The sequence below is a fragment of the Panthera leo genome, chromosome D4, assembly GCF_018350215.1.
Source record: "Panthera leo isolate Ple1 chromosome D4, P.leo_Ple1_pat1.1, whole genome shotgun sequence".
Lineage (NCBI taxonomy): Eukaryota > Metazoa > Chordata > Mammalia > Carnivora > Felidae > Panthera > Panthera leo.
In genome coordinates this window covers 58113443-58131807 of record NC_056691.1, presented here as the reverse complement: position 1 = coordinate 58131807, position 18365 = coordinate 58113443, and the positions used below count along the sequence as shown (strand labels likewise).

Below are 18365 nucleotides of genomic sequence, written 5' to 3'. Positions count from 1 at the left end.
TCAGTTGGTTAAGCGTCCAACACAGGCTCAGGTCATGATCTCGCGTATTGGTGAGTTCAAAGTACCGCGTCAGGCTCTATGCTGACAGCTCAGAGCCTGAAGCCTGCTTCAGATTCTGTGTCTCCCTCCCTCTCTGCCCCTCCCCTGCTCACACTCTGTGTCTCAAAAATAAACAAACACTATAAAAGAAAAATTTAAACAAATCTTAGCAGACCAGAACTAAATGAAAAACAGGTCTTAACTTGAAAAAGACAGGGTGGGAGGTGCAGTGGAGAGAGGAAGGCTGACAAGGAGAAGGAGAGTGAGGGAGAGTGGGAAGGGGAAGGTTTAAGAGGGAAAGAGAGAACATACATCATACTTAATGATAAAAGAAGTATTCTTTTTTACAACTTGGAAAAACAGTGTCTGCTATATTGCTAGGTCTACTAAGTGCAGTAATAAAAAAAAACAAAAGATATTAAAGGTTTAAGAATTAGAAAGGAAGAGGGGTGCCTGGGTGGTTCATTTGGTTAAGCATCTGACTTTGGCTCAAGTCATGAACTCATGGTTCATGAGTTCGAGCCTCGTATCAGGCTCTGTGCTGACAGCTCAGAGCCTGAAGCCTGCTTGGATTCTGTGTCTCCCTCTCTCTCTGCCCTTCTCCTGCTCACAGTCTCTCTCTCAATCACTCAAAAAAATAAATAAATAAATAAATAAATAAAATGTTAATAAAAGAATTAGAAAGCAGAAACAAAACTGCCACCCATAGATGATATATTTTTGTACACAGAACACTCAAAAAAATACACAGACACATTATAAGAATTTAAGAGTTTAGGAAAGTTACTGAATATAAGATCATTCACAAAAATCAATTTCATATCTATACACCAGTAACAGATACAAAACTGTGATTTTAAAAGACCTACCACTCCCAACAGCAATAAAAAAATAAGAGTATTTAGGAATAAATCTAATAAAAATATAAGACCTTTCTGGGGAAATTTATAAAACTTTATTAAAAGCAATTAACTAAAACCTAATAAATGAAGAGATATACTATGTTTATGGATAGGGGGATTTGAGGGTCTAGATTTCAATTTTTCCCAAGTTGAATCTTAAATTCAATGCAATTTCAATTTTTGAGTGTATGTGAAGTTTGTCCAAATGATTCTAAAATGTATATGGAAATGCAAAGGGACAAGAGTAGCCAAGACATTCTTAAAGAAGAATTGGCCAACCAGAGAGAAGAACTATTACAAAATTAAAGTAATTAAGATGTGTAGTACTGGTGAAAAAAAATCAATAAAACAAAATATAGCCCAGAAACAGATACACTCCTATGACAACTTGATATATGATCAAAGCACCACTGTAGATCTGGTGGTGAAAGAATGGACTTTTCAATGTAGGAGATGTAACTTAATACTCACCAGATTAGCAAATATTTAAATATCAAAATATTAAATAGCCAAAAATATCAAGTATTAATAAATATGTAAAGCAACGGGAACAGTCTTCTACTTCTGGTTGAAGTATACTTAATAAAACCACTTTGGGGAAAAAACTGGCATTATCTGTTAACGCTGAAGATACTCATTCCACTCCTAAGTATATATGTGGTAGCACTCTTACACATATGTAATAGGGGCCCTGCTGCACACAAGAGTTAGCCTAGCAGGTCCTGGATGGAAGCTAGGTAACCCAGCTTTTAGAAAATTCCCAACATTGTTGGGATAAGTTTGTTTGTATGGCTGGAGCACCAAACCCTGCTGTACCAGACTGTACAGACTACAAGCAGTGTGATTTATGATGAATGACAGCTTTTCTTCTAGAAGTCTAGAATTTCTGTGATTGTGACGAATTCCACCAACATAGAGAGCCTGTGTAACCAGCCCCAGTAAAAACTTTGGATTCTAAGTCTCTAGTGAGCTTCCCTGAGTAGAAACATGCACACCTGCTCCTGTATTTCACTGCTGTCAAAGAGAGTGCACTCTCCGTGGCCCCCTCAGAGAGAGTGGAGGAATAACATTCACTGTACATCCAATAAGTTCAACAAATGCCAAATAAGATTAAAAAAAAAAAAAAGATTATCAAAAGGAGAAGAAAACAGATCAGTTGCTACTCTGAGTTGGGGGGAATAGGGAGTTGGCTACAATGAGGGACTCTAGGAGAGGGGGCAACAGAACTGTTCTTGATTTTGATGGTGGTCACAGGACTGTATGCATTTGTCAAAACACACAGAACTGCACACTAAAACAGTGTTAACAAATAGTTAACTATATGTAAGCTGTACTTCATTTTTGGAAAGGGGGAGGGGAGGGGAAGGGAGGGCAGGGGGAAAAAAGACAAGCGAAAAGAGGAACAGTAAAGTGCTCTAAAATGGAATCTTGGCTTTGTTCAACTTAGAAATAAATGGCTTCCCTTTTGTTCATATTCCAACAAATCTCTCATTAATGTCTTCAATGGCTTAGGAATTCATTAAATTTGCAAGCACACACCCAATACCGTATATTACACAGACTTACTATACATACTCACATTAGAGTCTAGATGTTTTTATAATTTAGGCAACATACACTGCTTTAAATAGTAAAATAAATAACCAACCTGTGGTGTTTGTGGGGTGGTCACACCTATTGATGAACTGTCTCCACACCAGTCATAGTCTATCAATCCAGCCACATCATTTTCATCACTTGTTGTCATATCTTCTAGACTCAGATTCTTTGACTATTCAAAAAATAGAAGAACTCAGAGACAACGCCATCATGGTTCAATTTTTAAAAGATTATGTTCAAGGCACAGGGCAAGGCCCTGGAAGCAGAAACAAATCAGATAGTATACTAAAGGAGCTCACTGTCCAGGACAGAAAACAGGAAGTCAAAAAATGCCAACACAAATTATGAGGAGAATCTCTGACTCTCAAACATGTCTTGGAACATGTTTACATATATACTCTTTAGCCAAAGATAAATTTGGCTTTATTATCAGATAATCACTATAACACCAGAGAAACAACTCGACTGCAAATCTACAAATAAAAAAGCTCTGGGGTGCCTGGGTGCCTCAGTCAGTTAAACATCCGACTTTGGCTCAGGTCATGATCTCATGGTTTGTGAGTTCAAGCCCCCCATTGGACTCTGTGCTCACAGCTCAAGCCTGGAGTCAGCTTCGGAATCTGTGAATCCCTCTCTCTCTGCCCCTCTCCTGCTCACTCTGTCTCTCAAAAAATAAATAAATGTTTCAAAAAAAAAAAAGCGTTCTAACAAAGTAGAAAACATAAAAGAAATGACTTTTAAATACAGGTTTCTTTTTTTGCAAATACATGCAGAATATGTAGCAATTTTTCCCAGTAAGAATAAACTAGCTTTAAGACAGGTCTCCTGGGGACAGAGTATTTGGGGTCCTGTGCTAACAATACCCCCACAGTCATTTATCTCCCCCGCCTCCATAAACTAAGGGTATACTAGACACACCCTAAATTCTAAGACTATGGAGTGTAATTGGATCTTTTATTTCTCCCTCCTTCCATTTCCGAAATTCAACATCTAGTTAAGCCAGCCAGACAATTTTACTTGAATTTCTCATACGTCACCATTTACTTTCCAGTCCCACTGCCACTGTTCTAATTCAAGGACACATCTTCTCAGACCTGAACTATTCAAACAGACAGTATGGTCTGTGCCACCAGTGTTTCTACCCTCTCAACCAGGGATGACAGAGTTCTCCAATTATCATCAACTAGAACTGGCTACATGGAGTGCTAGCCGGAGAAAAATACTAAAGCTAAATCTAGGCTCAGTGGAGAAAAGTAACGAACGATGGCAATCCCGAGCACTGCCATAGAGAGTAACAGCACACACACATCCCTAACTGAACAAGTCTATATACCACTGGATACATTTTTCAAAATTACAGTCCTGTCAAGTGACTTATCCTATCTTGCTCAAAAATCAATGGTTCCCATTACATATAGCATAAAGTCTAACCCTTCTGACATGGCATTTCAAAGCTCTCTACAATCTAGCTCTCACCTACCCTCCCAACTCACTCCCTCCTTCTCTTCCTCTTACTTTCGCCCTCTTGACCTCTCAATCTTTAGCCAAACCAAATCTTTAACCAATCTGATTCCTGGATCAGACTGTATTATTGTCTTGCTGAAAATGCCATCTGTTGATTAGCAGTTCAGGATTACTTACTTTCTTATAAACAACACCTCAGAGAAAAAAGGGTGATTCTACCTAAGGGGAGAACAGTACAAAGAAACTATGTTTCAAGTTTTAATGATTTGCATAAAAAGCAGAAAATAACCCAAAATTTTATTTCTACACTATTGCTTATTATTAAAATATCTACCTACCATAAAAATTGATTCAATAATGCCCAAATAATTACACGATCAGGGTCAATGCTCATTAGTTGAAAGAGAAGAGTAAGTATCTTCCCAGATACTTGAATACTTCATAATTCTTAGAAGCAGGTGAATTGAGATTGGGCCAATCCAGATGTAAGAAAATTCAATGGCTTAGGAAAATATCTCAGAACTGTTAACAAAGGTGTTATAAATGTAAAAATTTTGCTGAAGTTTATTCTAGGTACAGACTTATCTAACGCCATTCTGCAATTACCTTGATCAGAAACAGAGTTCATGATTTTGTGTTCTCTTTGACCCCAAGATCTTCACTTCAGTCTGAAAGTTTAAAGGGTCTGGAAATGTGGGCAGGATGAGTGACAGGACAACTCACGGAGTCCATGGGTAAAAGATCTGTCTGGGCATGGTGTATTCACCAATCCAACAAAACTCTCCAAGAATAGACTAGAAAACCATCCCAGGAATGACATTATTTCACTTCAGAGATCCCTTTACACTTTTAAGTGTAGCTCCTGGTACTTAAAAAAAAAACAAACCCGTACACTTTTAAGTAAAGCTCCTGGCACTTTTAGTGCTTAGTTTGGCCAAAAGACCAACTAGGGAGGAAAGGAGAGAGGCAGAGACTGACAGGGTCTGGAAGGGACATAAGATTCCCTATACCTGCAGCACATGATTGATAAGTGCCATAAAGAGAGATCTAGGGGCGCCTGGGTGGCTCAGTTGGTTAAGCGACCGACTTTGGCTCAGGTCATGATCTTGCAGTTTGTGAGTTCGAGCCCCGCATCAGGCTCTGTGCTGACAGCTCAGAGCCTGGGGCCTGCTTCAGATTCTATGTCTCCCCCTCTCTCTACCCCTCCCCTGCTCACGCTCTGTGTCTCTGTCTCTCAATAATAAATAAACATTTAAAAAAAAAAGAGAGAGAGATCTAAATGAAACATTAAAGGAATTCAGGGAGGTCAGAGGGAGATTTAACACAAGATCATGAAAAAGGTAGCTTTTCTTTTGACATAATTTTGAGAGGCAGAGAAATAAAATCACCTCACACATAGTCATTTGGGCTATACTGGATTAAATAAAGAGAGCTAACTACCTCTTTCTCTGAGAATAATAAAAGTACAATTTCCTAGTGCTAGAATAATTTAAATTGCAACCTAAATTAATCAGACTGATTATATTCCAAAGTTCCCACACGCATCCAGCAAAGGATTTGGAAGGCAGTATTTTAAACCATGGGAGGTAACAAAAACTCAGAAGATAGAGACTAATGGGAGTTCTTAGGAATGACATGGTGCTTCCAAAAATGTAAAGCTTCTCCATCATTCTAAACACTCATGACAAAGAAAAATGAGACAAAAAGGACAAAAGTAGAAAAAATATGGTCACAACAAATTCATACAAGGTATTTGAGTTATATGAGCTATAACTATTGCTCAAAACAAAAACCTAAACCATCAACATAAATGAGTATCAAAATATTCATTAAAGTATTTCATGTCATATAAAAGACAATACATCCTATTTTCAGAAATCTTACTCCCAATAATTTTTAAAAATTTTTATCCCCAACCCAATAATACAAGTGTCCTTTAAAAGCACTTGTATTAATTATATACATAAATTATATAAATAGGGGCACCTGGGTGGCTCAGTCAGTTAAGCGTCCAACTTCGGCTCAGGCCATGGTGTTGTGGTTCATGAGTTCAAGCCCCGTGTCAGACTCTGTGCTGATAGGTCAGAGCCTGGAGCCTGCTTCAGATTCTGTGTCTCCCTCTCTCTCTGCCCCTCCCCCGCTCACACTTTGCCTCTCAAAACTGAACATTTAAAATAAATTATATAAATAAACACACCAAAAGAGAATGGAAAGTCATAGTCAAATAAAACTATATTATCTACAGGGAGTAGGTTTATGCATAAGTTCTATTTTCCTTTAGCTTATCTGTGACTTAAAATTCTTCTACAACAATCAAAAATTATTTTCGTGAAAAACAAAGGGGAAGAGAGGATTATTTCCATGCCATGTTAACTTTGAAATTTTTAGAGTTCAAGTTCTGAATTTCCCATTTTCCTCACCAAAAATATCTAAATCATAAAATGTCTTGCCTCTGGCTCCTTGACACCAGTGGTGGACCCACTCATGAATGGAGCAGGCGTGAAGCCAGAGCAGTCGGTGTTCACACAAAAGGTTCTAACATTTACCTTGGTGTTTGTGAACGGGGTATCACTGGCTTGTCCACAGGAAAAAGAAGGAAGCCTTAAACGAACTGGTTTTCCCCGAGCCTTCTTGGCTAGCAGCAGAAGATAGGTAGCTGTGAGGTGATCATACTGCCACTGGAAAAAAGAAAATCAAAGTTCTTTACAAGATGAAAGTTGTTTTTTGAAATAATGTTTTATTTTACATTAACTTTTTTCCATTCAGAAAAAATAACCGTCCCTTGCACCGTGTCTCCTTCACTCTCTCATACACACAGACATAGACAGACACACACACACACACACACACACACACACACACACACACACACACTTTCCACTCCCCAGAGGGAACCACTTTTAAATACTTTAAGCTATTTGGTCTATGTTTCTATGTTGCTTATAATTTAATTTAAATTTAATGGCTTTAAAATTTTTCTTCAGCTTCAGATATTATCTATGAATTTCCTAGTATGGAAAATAAGAACTTTCCTTCCTGCCCCATACATTCTTCCTCCCTGTATCCTCCCACTATAATTTTATGACAATTTTTAGTTAAATCAATATTTATACTACTATGATTATGTAAATAGTATTCACAACTAAGTAAGGGTAATGTTCGAAATATTTAATTGGTACCCTGACTCTAAGCAATTAGAACAGAGGCTGAGAGTGAGTAGGGTCCTGGGGGACCTGTGCCATGACAATTATTAACCTTTTAATCACTGGGTTCCAGGGGAGACTGGAGGGAGGTGCCCACGGGACCTAAGGGAGGTAATGGGCTACGGGGAGGGCACTCGTAGCAGTTCTTTACCAGTGAGGATATAAGTATTCTAATATCTTAACAACCAATATGGAATTGCACCTAAACCATGCAGGGTACTATCTTCGCATTTCCTTCTTTAATATCTTGGTTTTTCCCGAAGTTAAATAAAAAAGAGGCAGTTATTCGTCTTACTAATTCATCTGCACACTCTCCAGCACTCTTCACCTCCCCTCAACATGTCACATAACACCAGCCGATCTGGCCCCCACTCCGCTGCCATTTTGGAGACATTCCACCTGATGTGTGCATTCCATGCTCCACTCTGGACTGGCTTCTTTCTCAACCTGCAACTTAACTGTCAGTCTAGGGGTTACCTTCACCTCTATTCTACAATGTGTCACCAGTTTCCTAGATCCTAAGGATTCCTCTTTCTTGGTCACTTGTTTGGGTGCAATATATTCTCCAGTAACTTCCTGAAGGTAGATGGATGGGAGGTAAATTTTTTGCGATCTTGCATGCCTGGTGACTGACTGCATTTCATCCTCACACTTGATTCTGGTTTGGCTGAATATATAATTTTAGGATGATAATAATTTTCAGTTTTGAAAACACTATTCCATGGTCTTCTCACTTCTTATATAACTACTGAAAAATCCAAAGTCTTTCCGATTCCAAGCCTTTGTTTATGATCTTTTGGGGATTGTTTTTGGCTCTAGATATTTTTTGGATATTCCCTTTTCCCCCACTTTTCTGAAATTCCACTTTGTGGAGATCTATTTTCATCCACATTTCCAAACCCTGGCTAAGCCCCTTCATTCTTAAAAACTCAGTTCTACTACCTTAGAAACCTTCAGTTCTGGAATATTTCTTCTTGTATTATTTCTTTGATGCTTTCTTCCATTCTTCCTTCTGTTTTGTCTTCCTGCAACTTCTATTATTTGTATGTTGGACCTTTCTTACCCATTCTCTTCTATTTATGCATCTCTTTGTCTTTAAGTTCTACTTTTGAAAGATTTTCCTTTAATTTCATTTTCAATCATTTCTACTAAGCTTTTCATTTCTGTCGTCATATCTTAAACTTTCAAGAGCTATCTCTTGAAATGTTCCTTTTTAGTCATCTTATTCTTATTTCGAAAAAGAAATAGCTTCTCTTATCTCTGAGAATATTAATTATCATTTCTTAGCCATTTTCTTCCACTCCCTGCATTATCTTCTATTTCTGAATATCTTTACTTTTCTTCCTCTTCCCCCACCCCTGGTCCCCACCACTTGTTTTGATCTCTGATTTTCATGTTAGAGGCTTTCCTCAAATGTCTAGTAATCTTTGGCTGACTGTCTCTATTTAAAGGGGAGGAATTATAAAGCACAGCTAATTAAAGGGTCTGTGTGTAGTTTGAGGCTGCTCATCAGCTTGGGGGCTTCCCTCTATAATAAACAGACAGGAATCTAAACTCCCAACCATTAGGTATAGTAGGTCCTTCCCCTTGGCTTTTCCCTAGAAATGAGTCTTCCAATATTTTCCCCACCCCCACTGCAAACAGGATAAATTCCTGGTTCTAGCATTCTCAGAGTTGAAGAGGGAAAGGGGTTAGAGGTAGTGGTTCACTGTTAAATTTGAGGACTGCATGTGCCCATGCGTCCATTTCAAAATGGACAAGCTGTGTGTGGTACAACAGTGCCTCTTGGTCAATATCTCCTATCTTCCGCTGGGGTGAGGAAGACGTGGCTATCATGCAGCTCAAAGTAAAGAAAGGGATTTAGGGGTCCAATTGTTTCTCATACAGACTTTCAACCAATCTTCCTGTTCTACCCTACTTACTTCCCTAACTTCAGAGGTTCTGAGTACCTCTGATTCCTAAGCTTTTCTGGAGCCTAAGGTCCTAATCAATTTGTTTATTTTCTTTTCCCAGTGCAGGCACTTAGCTTTCAGCTTTCTCTAAAATGCTATGTCAGCTGCCACTTACCTATTTTATAACTCCCAAAATTTTACTCACATTACTTTTTGTCTCCTCTTTTATTCCAATCACGCTTGCGAAATGTTTTACCTTTTTACCCCTTTATTATTATTTTAGTGAGGTTTTAGCAAGTGTTGGATGTAAACATATCTGTTCAATCCATTATGTATAACTGAAAGTTTCTAAATAATGCACTCATAAGACTAGGAGACTCTACTCTATAAGAGCATTAAATTTTAATAACATTGAATATTATTTTTTTAATGTTTATTTATTTTTGAGACAGAGAGAGACAGAGCGTGAGCAGGGTAGGGGTAGAGAGAGAGAGGGAGACACACAATCTAAAACAGGCTCCAGGTTCTGAGCTGTGAGCACAGAGCCCAGTGCGGGGCTCGAACCCACGAATTGTGAGATCATGACCCGAGCCGAAGTCGGACGCTTAACCGACTGAGCCACCCAGGCGCCCCAACATTGAATAATATTTAATGCACGTATCTCCTCAAAAGGCACATGATCCAAAAAGGTCTACTACCAAAAAGGTCTAAATAAAAACCCTGTTTTTATTAAATTTTATCAGTTAATATTTTAGATGGCCACAGTCATCATGTATGCTTTGAAATCTATAACGGACCTATCAATCGAGTGGAAGAGGTATAAAATACTGTGATAAATTATCACAGAATGTTGCCTTTAATCCAGACAGGATCAGGGGAAGGTCAGATAAGGTTTCATGGAGAAGGTACTTGGGAACTGGGTAAAAACTATCTAGTTATAACCACTCTCCACTTTCCAAAAACTACATTCAAGATTTTTTTTTCCCCACCTGCCACATCTATGGTCTCATGTATGATAGCCCTACCTCTTTGAAAGAGATGCCATAAACTGATTACAGAATGGCTCAGAAACAAGTTGCCATTTGCATATCAACAATGGTTTGGCACAATCCAGGCACTGTAAACAATACCTGGACAGTTTTAGATGGAGTTTTCTAAAGCTGCCTCAGAGTTTTACAACCATACTCTAACCCCTCTTTACCCCTAAGCAAAAAAAAGCATCCTTTTTATAACTTTTTTTGGCCATAGCCACTGCATACAACTCGTCACAATCAGATGCACAGGGGAGTTCTGTGTTCAATAACAGATGAATCGGCACATTAGTTACATTTTCAGGTGATGTCAATCCACAAGTCTAACACAACCAATGTCTCCATTATCTTTTAGGCAGCTCCAACAGGTTTACCTATTATGAAGAAGGTTGCATTTCTAAAAACAACAACTAAAAACATTTTTAAAAAAAGAAAAAACATTTAAAAATCCCCAGCTGTTGCTCACACAGGCTAAATGTTAAAGAACTGCCCAGGCACCTGGGCTGAGGGCAGGCAAGTTACTGGTACAGAGTGTTTTGAGAAACTGAGGAGTGGCTCACTATCATTCCCTTGACCTTGGTCCTTGAGGCCTTTAAACTTCTGCCACCAGAATACAGGGAGATTTGCACTACAGGGATGGGGGAAGGGATCTGTCTTGGTCTGAATTGGTTCTCATATGCACTTGTGACCCTCAATGAAGTCCCCATACCAGATGACTGGCTGCCCCCACAAATCACAGCCACTCACAGCTGGAAGAAGAGGGGAGCAGTAAGGAAAGCAATCAGGTGGAAGGAAGCTCTGGCACCACTACTGGAAGCTCTCGGGCAGGCTACAGCGGGATAGCCCGAAATCATGACACAGTGAAACTCTAACTGCTGCATATAAAAAGCAGATTAAGAGTGCTCATGTATATAATATAAAAGCGGGACTTCTAGGAGGCCAATGTTTGACAATAATAGTGTTTCTCTCTCTGCACAAAGATCAGCAGCACCATCCCAGGACGGATCACACTAACCTGATCTCTGTCTGTCCTGTCTAACCAGACCCCAAAGTAAAGGCAAAGCTCCTGAGGTGCCAAAAACAAGTATAACAGACACAGCTGATCTCAAACCTGCTGTTCCTGAGGCTCCTTAAACTGGAAAGTTCTTAGGACCAATGTGAATTCCCTGAGACTACCTAAACCAAGATTTCTCCAACCAACACTAGTGATGTTTGACCTGGATAATTCTTTCTTGTGAGGGTCTGTTCTGTGCATTGTGGGATATTTAGCAGCATCCTGGCCTCTAACCACTACATTCCATTATCATGTACACACACCCCAGTTGTGACAACCAAAAATGTCCCGAGGGGCAAAATCACTCCCAGTTGAAAACCACTGACTGAGACCAATGCTTCTCAACTTTTAATGTACATATGTATCACTTAGGGATTTTATTAAGATACAGATTCTGATTCAATAAGTCTGAAGTAGGCTCTGAGAGTTTGCATTTCTAATAAGCACCAAGTGACGCTAATGCTGCTGGTCAAAGCATACTTTGAATAGCAAGAATTTAGAGTAGTACTTCTCAACTCCTGGCTGCATACTGCAATCACTGGGAAAGCTTTTAAAAATTCTGATGTTTAGGACACACACCAAACCAATTAAACCGTAATCTCCGGGGGTGGGACCCAGGCATCAGGATTAGTTTAGATTCCCAGAGGATTCACACAAGGTTGAGAATCTCACATTTAGAATGAATAGCCTATATTCTACTCATCCCTAGGACTGGAAAGTAAGTATAAGGAGACATTTAAGAATGAGAGAAGAGTCCAAAGGAAGAAAAACTATTCCTTTTTTTCACAGCATTCTTGATGTTGTTCATGCCTAGCTTTCAGAATCACTGAGAGCTTTAGAGATGTAACACCAGAAAACAATATCGTGCTTCATTATATACTTTTCCTATATCAGAAGTAAAGAAAATAATTCCTATTCCCATTTCCCTTTTAAGTTTGAAAATTATGTAAAGATCACATAAAGGATACTATTTTAAAGATAATTTTTCAATAGTTCTTGAAATTCTAAGTATATTACTTTTAGGATTCAGATTTTAAAAGTCTGTGATATGGGGCACCTGGATGGCTCAGTCAGTTAAGCATCCGACTCTTGATTTTGGCTCAGGTCACGATCTCACAGTTTGGGGGTTCGAGCCCCGCATCGGGCTCTGTGCTGACAGCTCAGAGCCTAGAGCCTGCTTCGGATTCTGTGTCTCTCTCTCTCTCTCTCCCCCTCCCCTGCTCGGCTCTCTCTCTTCTCTCTCTCAAAAATAAATAAACGTTTAAAAATAAATAAATAAAAGTCTGTGATCACACACCAAATCTTTTCTCAATAAAATGACAGGATGTCTGGGCCGAGCTTTGAAATATCCTAGTTAGAAAAGGCAAATGGGAGAGGGGACTGGGATATAGATAAAACTGGCAAAATGTCATTAGCTGTTGAACCTGGATGATGAGTACGTGGAAGATCAATGTTAAACTGTTCTACTTTTGTAGGCATTTAAAAACTTCTAAAATGAAAAATTTAAAAGAAATCTTAGGTACCTGAAAGTCTTCTATGAAAGATCATCCTAAAGAAAAAGTCATACTTTTATTTTTAAGTTGCTTAAATGGAAACTTCAAGTTCTCATTATAAAAGACTAAAGAAGGGCCTTGCAGCAATTCCCAATCCTTGTCATTCCTTCAAAGGCATTTTCCATGCAAAACACATTATCATTCTGTTTTGCATACACATTCCGGAACCTTTGCTTATTACGTCATCCAAAAGAAATCTTTTATATCTCCTCCTCATTGAAAAGAATTGTGGCTTAGCAAAGCTTTGTTTAGAAAAAAAAATTTTGCTTAAGTCTTTACCTTGCAAATTAGGAAAGAAAAAAAAACAAACCACAAATCAGAGACAATGAAAGACAGTACTGAACCAGGAGCAAAGATGGGCTCAATCCCTGCCTAACAGGTTCAATTATACTCGGAGTCAACTATGAGTGCCTCCATCTCTAGGAAAAAAACACATGTATGATCTAGAGATTAAGCTTCTGAAATAACTTGATAATGATTTCATGGTATTTGCTTCACAAGCTTAGGGGTGATGTGGTGCTATGGAGTTGCTTTCGGGTAAGAAGAAAGTTGCTTTGTGTTTACCTATTCCTACAGCAGAATCATAGTTCCATGTATAGAATTTCAAGTAGTAAAATCAGAACTCTGTCAATTCTCTGTGGACTAGTTTTTTCTATTTATTTTTTTTCCCACTGTAATTCTCTTTAATCAATGTCATATTTTTTTATTTTAAACTTTATTTGAGAGAGAGTGCACATGCATGGGGGGGTAGAGGGAGGGAGGAAGGGGGAGAGAGAGGAGAGGGAGAGAGGGAAGGAGGGAGAGAGGGAAAGAGGGAGGGAGAGAGGGAGAGAGGGAAAGAGGGAGGGAAAGAGGGAGGGAGAGAGGGAAAGAGGGAGGGAGAGAGGGAAAGAGGGAGGGAGAGAGGGAGAGAGGGAGGGAAGGAGGGAATCCCAAGCAGGCTGCATGCTCAGCACAGAGCCTGATGTAGGGCTCGATCCTATGAACCATGAGATCATGATCTGAGACAAAATCAAGAGTCAAACCCAAATCAATGTCATTTTTTTTTTTATTTTTAGGTTTGTTTTTTTTTTAACGTTTATTTATTTTTGAGACAGAGAGAGACAGAGCATGAACGGCAGAGGGGCAGAGAGAGAGGGAGACACAGAATCGGAAGCAGGCTCCAGGCTCTGAGCCATCAGCCCAGAGCCCAATGTGGCGCTCAAACTCATGGACCGCGAGATCGTGACCTGAGCCGAAGTCGGACGCTCAACCGACTGAGCCACCCAGGCGCCCCAATCAATGTCATTTTTAAAGAAGATCTCCAGCAGACATGAGAAAAGAATTGAGTGGAATAGTTACATCCATGATAAAATCATAGGTCTGAAAAATGCTATACTATTTTCCATGTACTTTATCAGGATATTTCTTTTATCAATAAAGAACAATAAAACAAAAGATATTATTCTCAAATTCATGTCATATTTCTTACCAATGAAATTAAATCCTCCATTGTTTGCCTGTTATTTCTGTGATGTACAGCTAGTTCTGTTACACAATCTTCATCAAGGTGAATAAGCTACAAAAAAATACAAATTTTATTAACAAAAAGTTATAAATATATTTGTTTTTAAACTTTTTAAACTAGCAAAACTGCCTTGTAAAATCAATGCCAATATGTAAAAAAACAGGAGTCCGTCAAATTCTTCAGTAACAATAAACATTCTCCAGAATTTTTTAAGATATCAACAGATGACAATAAGCAGTTCAGGAAGAAGAGTTCTTTCCCAGCCTTTCACATTCCATCACCGTGTGATCGATTGCTAAAACTGTTATCTAGCCAAGGCCCTACATGCTCCTTCCCTACATGGTAAGGCCAGCATGGCATCTTCAGCAAAGAGCATCTAGGCACTAAAATCAGCGGCTACACAACAGACTGGTCAGAGTGGCTCAAACTTGCAGTACAGTGCACCTACAGCTGTGTTTGGGTTCCACAACAATCCCAGAAGCCCTTGTGATGGTGCCATAGGTGACACACAATCACCATTATGCTGAAGGTACTAGCAAAGCATGATTTTAAAAAAACAGCCTCTGTACAAGCTTTATTTTGCTTCAGGATAGAAATTATCCAAGTATGCTGACCCACGCACAAGGGGACAGAAGTAGGTTCTGAGAACCAAATGAGAATCACTGAGAACCAAAAGGCCAAATGGGCCTAGCGTGGACCTGGAACAGGAGTTCAGGAGATCACAGTGGAAGAGATTCAAAGGAATGTAATTTTAAAGTCATCGTCTCCACGTATGAATTCTCTTCACAACAGTCCCAATAAGTGATCTCTCACTTTCTGCCCTAGCCCTCCTCTCCAGGGAACAGGGATGGCTAGCTTCTCGCACCTGTCCCCTAAGGTCTGTCTCCCTATGATCTGTATTTGCTGTGAGTCCATACACTCTTACAGCTAACAGGCTTTGGAATCAGAAAAACCTTGGTTTGAATCGTGAAATCATTAAATAACTGTGTGGCCTTCAGCAGGTTACTATACCTCTCGGAGCATCAGTTCCATCATCTATAAAATAGAAATGGAACTTCGTCTTGCAAACATACAACATACGTGGAATGCCTAGTACAATATCTAAACAGAGTAGACTCTCAAAAAGTGGTTAACGAATTTTACTAACAATCATAATTTTACTTCCTCTTTGGTGTAAGAGCTTTTCAGAAATTTGAATATTCCTATTATAACAACATTTCCTCTTCAAGTTTTCTCTTTTCCACTTTCTTTAACCACCATTCCAATGATTAACGTCCCTTACTATCTTGGCCCTTTCTTTAGATCACACACACTAGGTTGTCACTGACCCTCAGTGTAAAGTGCTGAGAACCAAACATAGTATGCCAAGAGAGGTTTGCCCAGAGCAAAGCAGAGCAATATCATGAACCTTCCCTTGTTCTGGACCCCACACTTGTAATAACGGACTCAAGAGAAAGTCATGCTGCCATCATGAAAATAGAAGAACACTAGAAACAACGTATAAGCACAACCTCACGGGCTACAGAGAATGTGGAGACACAGAGGCTTATACTAATGGCTCTATAAAAGTCCAAAATGCTAAGGTAAGTTTTCACTGTATTGCTTTAACCTTAGCAGTTTCCCCTACTATAGATTCCCCTTCAGGAAGGTCCCAACCTCAGAAGCCCAGACACTTTACCACCAGTTGGGCATCTTCTTTGACACCAGTTGATGCCACCACTGCTCAAATGAGAAGGAAAAGGTTTCTGGGGTTCCCTCCATAATTGTAAGTTACTATCCTAAAAACAAACAAACAAACAAACAATCTTTCTCTCTCTCCCATAGCCTCCTACTTTGTGCCTTTACCACAGGTGTGTGTGGGAAAGGAGGGAAGGGTAGGAAGAAGGTGCTAGCTTCTTTACTGGACTCTTGAACTGGAACGAATGAAGAGTGTGGTAGACAAGACATCAAGTCTTAAAACTATGGCTTATCTAGGGGCACCTGGGTGGCTCAGTCAGTTAACCATCCGACTTCAGCTCAGGTCATGATCTCATGGTTCGAGAGTTTGAGCCCCACATCGGGCTCTGTGGAGCCTGGAGCCTGCTTCAAATTCTTTGTTTCCTACTCTCCCTGCCCCTCCCCAGTTCACACTCTGTCTGTCTGTCTGTCTCTATCTCTCTCTCTCGAATATAAATAAACATTAAATATATAGATATGGCTTGTCTCGAGCTGGGTTTTCCAAAGAGGCTCAATACTTTTAGATGGTCCCAGGCTTACAATGGTTCAACTTATGACTTTTCAACTTTACAATGGTGCAAAAGTGATACACATTCAGTAGAAACCATACTTCAAATTTTGAATTTTGATGTTTGCCCAGGCTAACAATATACGGTATAGATCCTCTCTGTGATGTTGGGCAGCAACAAGCTGTAGCTCCCAGTCAGCCACGCGACCACATGAGTAAAGAGCCAATACACTTACAACCATTCTGTACCCATATAATCATTCTGTTTTTCACTTTCAGTACAATAATCAACAAATTACGAGAGATATTAAACACTTTATTATAGGCTTTGTGTTATATGATTTTGCCCAACTGTAGGCTAATGTAAGTGTTCTGAGCATGTTTAAGGTAGGTCAGGCTAAGCTATGCTGTTCAGCAGGTTAGGTGTATTAAATGCATCTTCGACTTAAGATATTTTCAACTTACGACAGGTTTATTGGGGTGTAACCCTTTAAGTCAAGGAAGATCTGTACTCTAAATTCTCAGCCACACGGACTCAAGTTAAATTAAGTACAAAAATGAATACCAAAAGCTAGCCAATTATTTTGGATTATCCGTGCCTACTACATTTCCTGTTCAGTAGGGCAGAAAATGGAACTGAATATAACTTCTATTTGATACAACACTTGGGTACTAGAGTTATGTGTGAAAATGATAGAAGGAGATCATGCATAGAGTTATAGAATAGCACCTATACATTAAATATCCAAGTAAATCTGAATTATTTTTTATAATTCACTCTTGACAAAACATAATAATGAGGGAGAAAAAGCAAATACTTTGAAAAGCAACAATAAACCCTTATAGCTCTTCTGTATATAACTCATTTGATCCCTGAAGCAATACTATAAGGCAGGCGAGACAGATGAATGACACAACATGTAAAGGCACTCTATAAAGGGGAAAATATAACCCAAATATACACAAGAGACTGATGTTAGAATACCCACATTAGAGGTGAGAAAATACTCAGAAAAATTCCTGTGATGTGCCTAAGACTGGCATTTTTCATTCCTAGCCCAGAGTTTGTTCTGTCACACCACAGTGCCACCTCTCCATGACGCTGCTCCAATAGCTATTTCAACAGAAACCAGATGCATGGCCTGGTCCTCGTCACAAAGGCCACAGCTATGCAGGATGCAGGCCCTAAATTTGAATTATTTGACCTACCAGATCCATTTCATTCTGGAGGCCTTCTGTCTAGGTTCAAATCCTGGTTCTACACTTACTAATTGTTTGATCTTGGGGAAGTTACCTTATGATTCTGTGTCTCAGTTGCTTCATTTGCAAAATGGGGACAACAATACTATCTACCTCAGAGGGTTGGTATGTGGATTAAATGAGTTAAAAGAGTTAAAAACACAAAGCCATAGAATATCACCTGACTCTTATAGGTAATACCCTAAGGGCTCTGTATTACATTGTGGTATAATACATAGAGAGTTCTTACTATAATAGCACACTATATGATTATAGTAAGTATTCAGTAAAAAATAATTACTATACTAAGATATAAGAAAATTTACAAATTCTTTGAACACTCAAAACTATATATTTTACTTTATACTGCACCCAAATTTAAAATAGTTTTTGTGTTGGTGAAATCAGAGACCTTCTTCATTTAGGCATCTGTTCTACTGCAAGTATAGTGGATCCTCTATTAGGATTATGGCTGAGAAGACATGCAAAGCCCTCCCACACATGGAGAAACAATGACCCCCAATGGTTGAACACAGGCATTTGCACCACCCACTCCCTCCACCTCACAAGGGGCACATCCCAGTTTCCCCGCCCTGCTACTGCACCGTTCTCACACCTGCACGCTCTGCTTTTCTTAGGCTCTCAGTGTTGATAGTTG

General features: G+C 39.2%; 1 protein-coding gene across 8 annotated transcripts in view; it reads right to left on the bottom strand.

The window, feature by feature from the left end:
* The window catches only part of MELK (maternal embryonic leucine zipper kinase), a 130165-nt gene that overhangs the window by 58046 nt on the left and 53754 nt on the right, over window positions 1-18365 (bottom strand). For all 8 annotated transcript variants that reach the window (XR_006196037.1, XM_042913774.1, XM_042913775.1 and 5 more), the window contains exons 11-13: window positions 14209-14295; window positions 6551-6682; window positions 2590-2712 (exon numbers count right to left, since the gene is read on the bottom strand). Coding sequence is in view for 7 of the 8 variants with exons in the window: in XM_042913774.1 (XP_042769708.1) it covers window positions 2590-2712; window positions 6551-6682; window positions 14209-14295 (342 nt within the window). In the remaining variant the exon portion in view is untranslated. The remainder of the gene's footprint in view (window positions 1-2589; window positions 2713-6550; window positions 6683-14208; window positions 14296-18365) is intronic.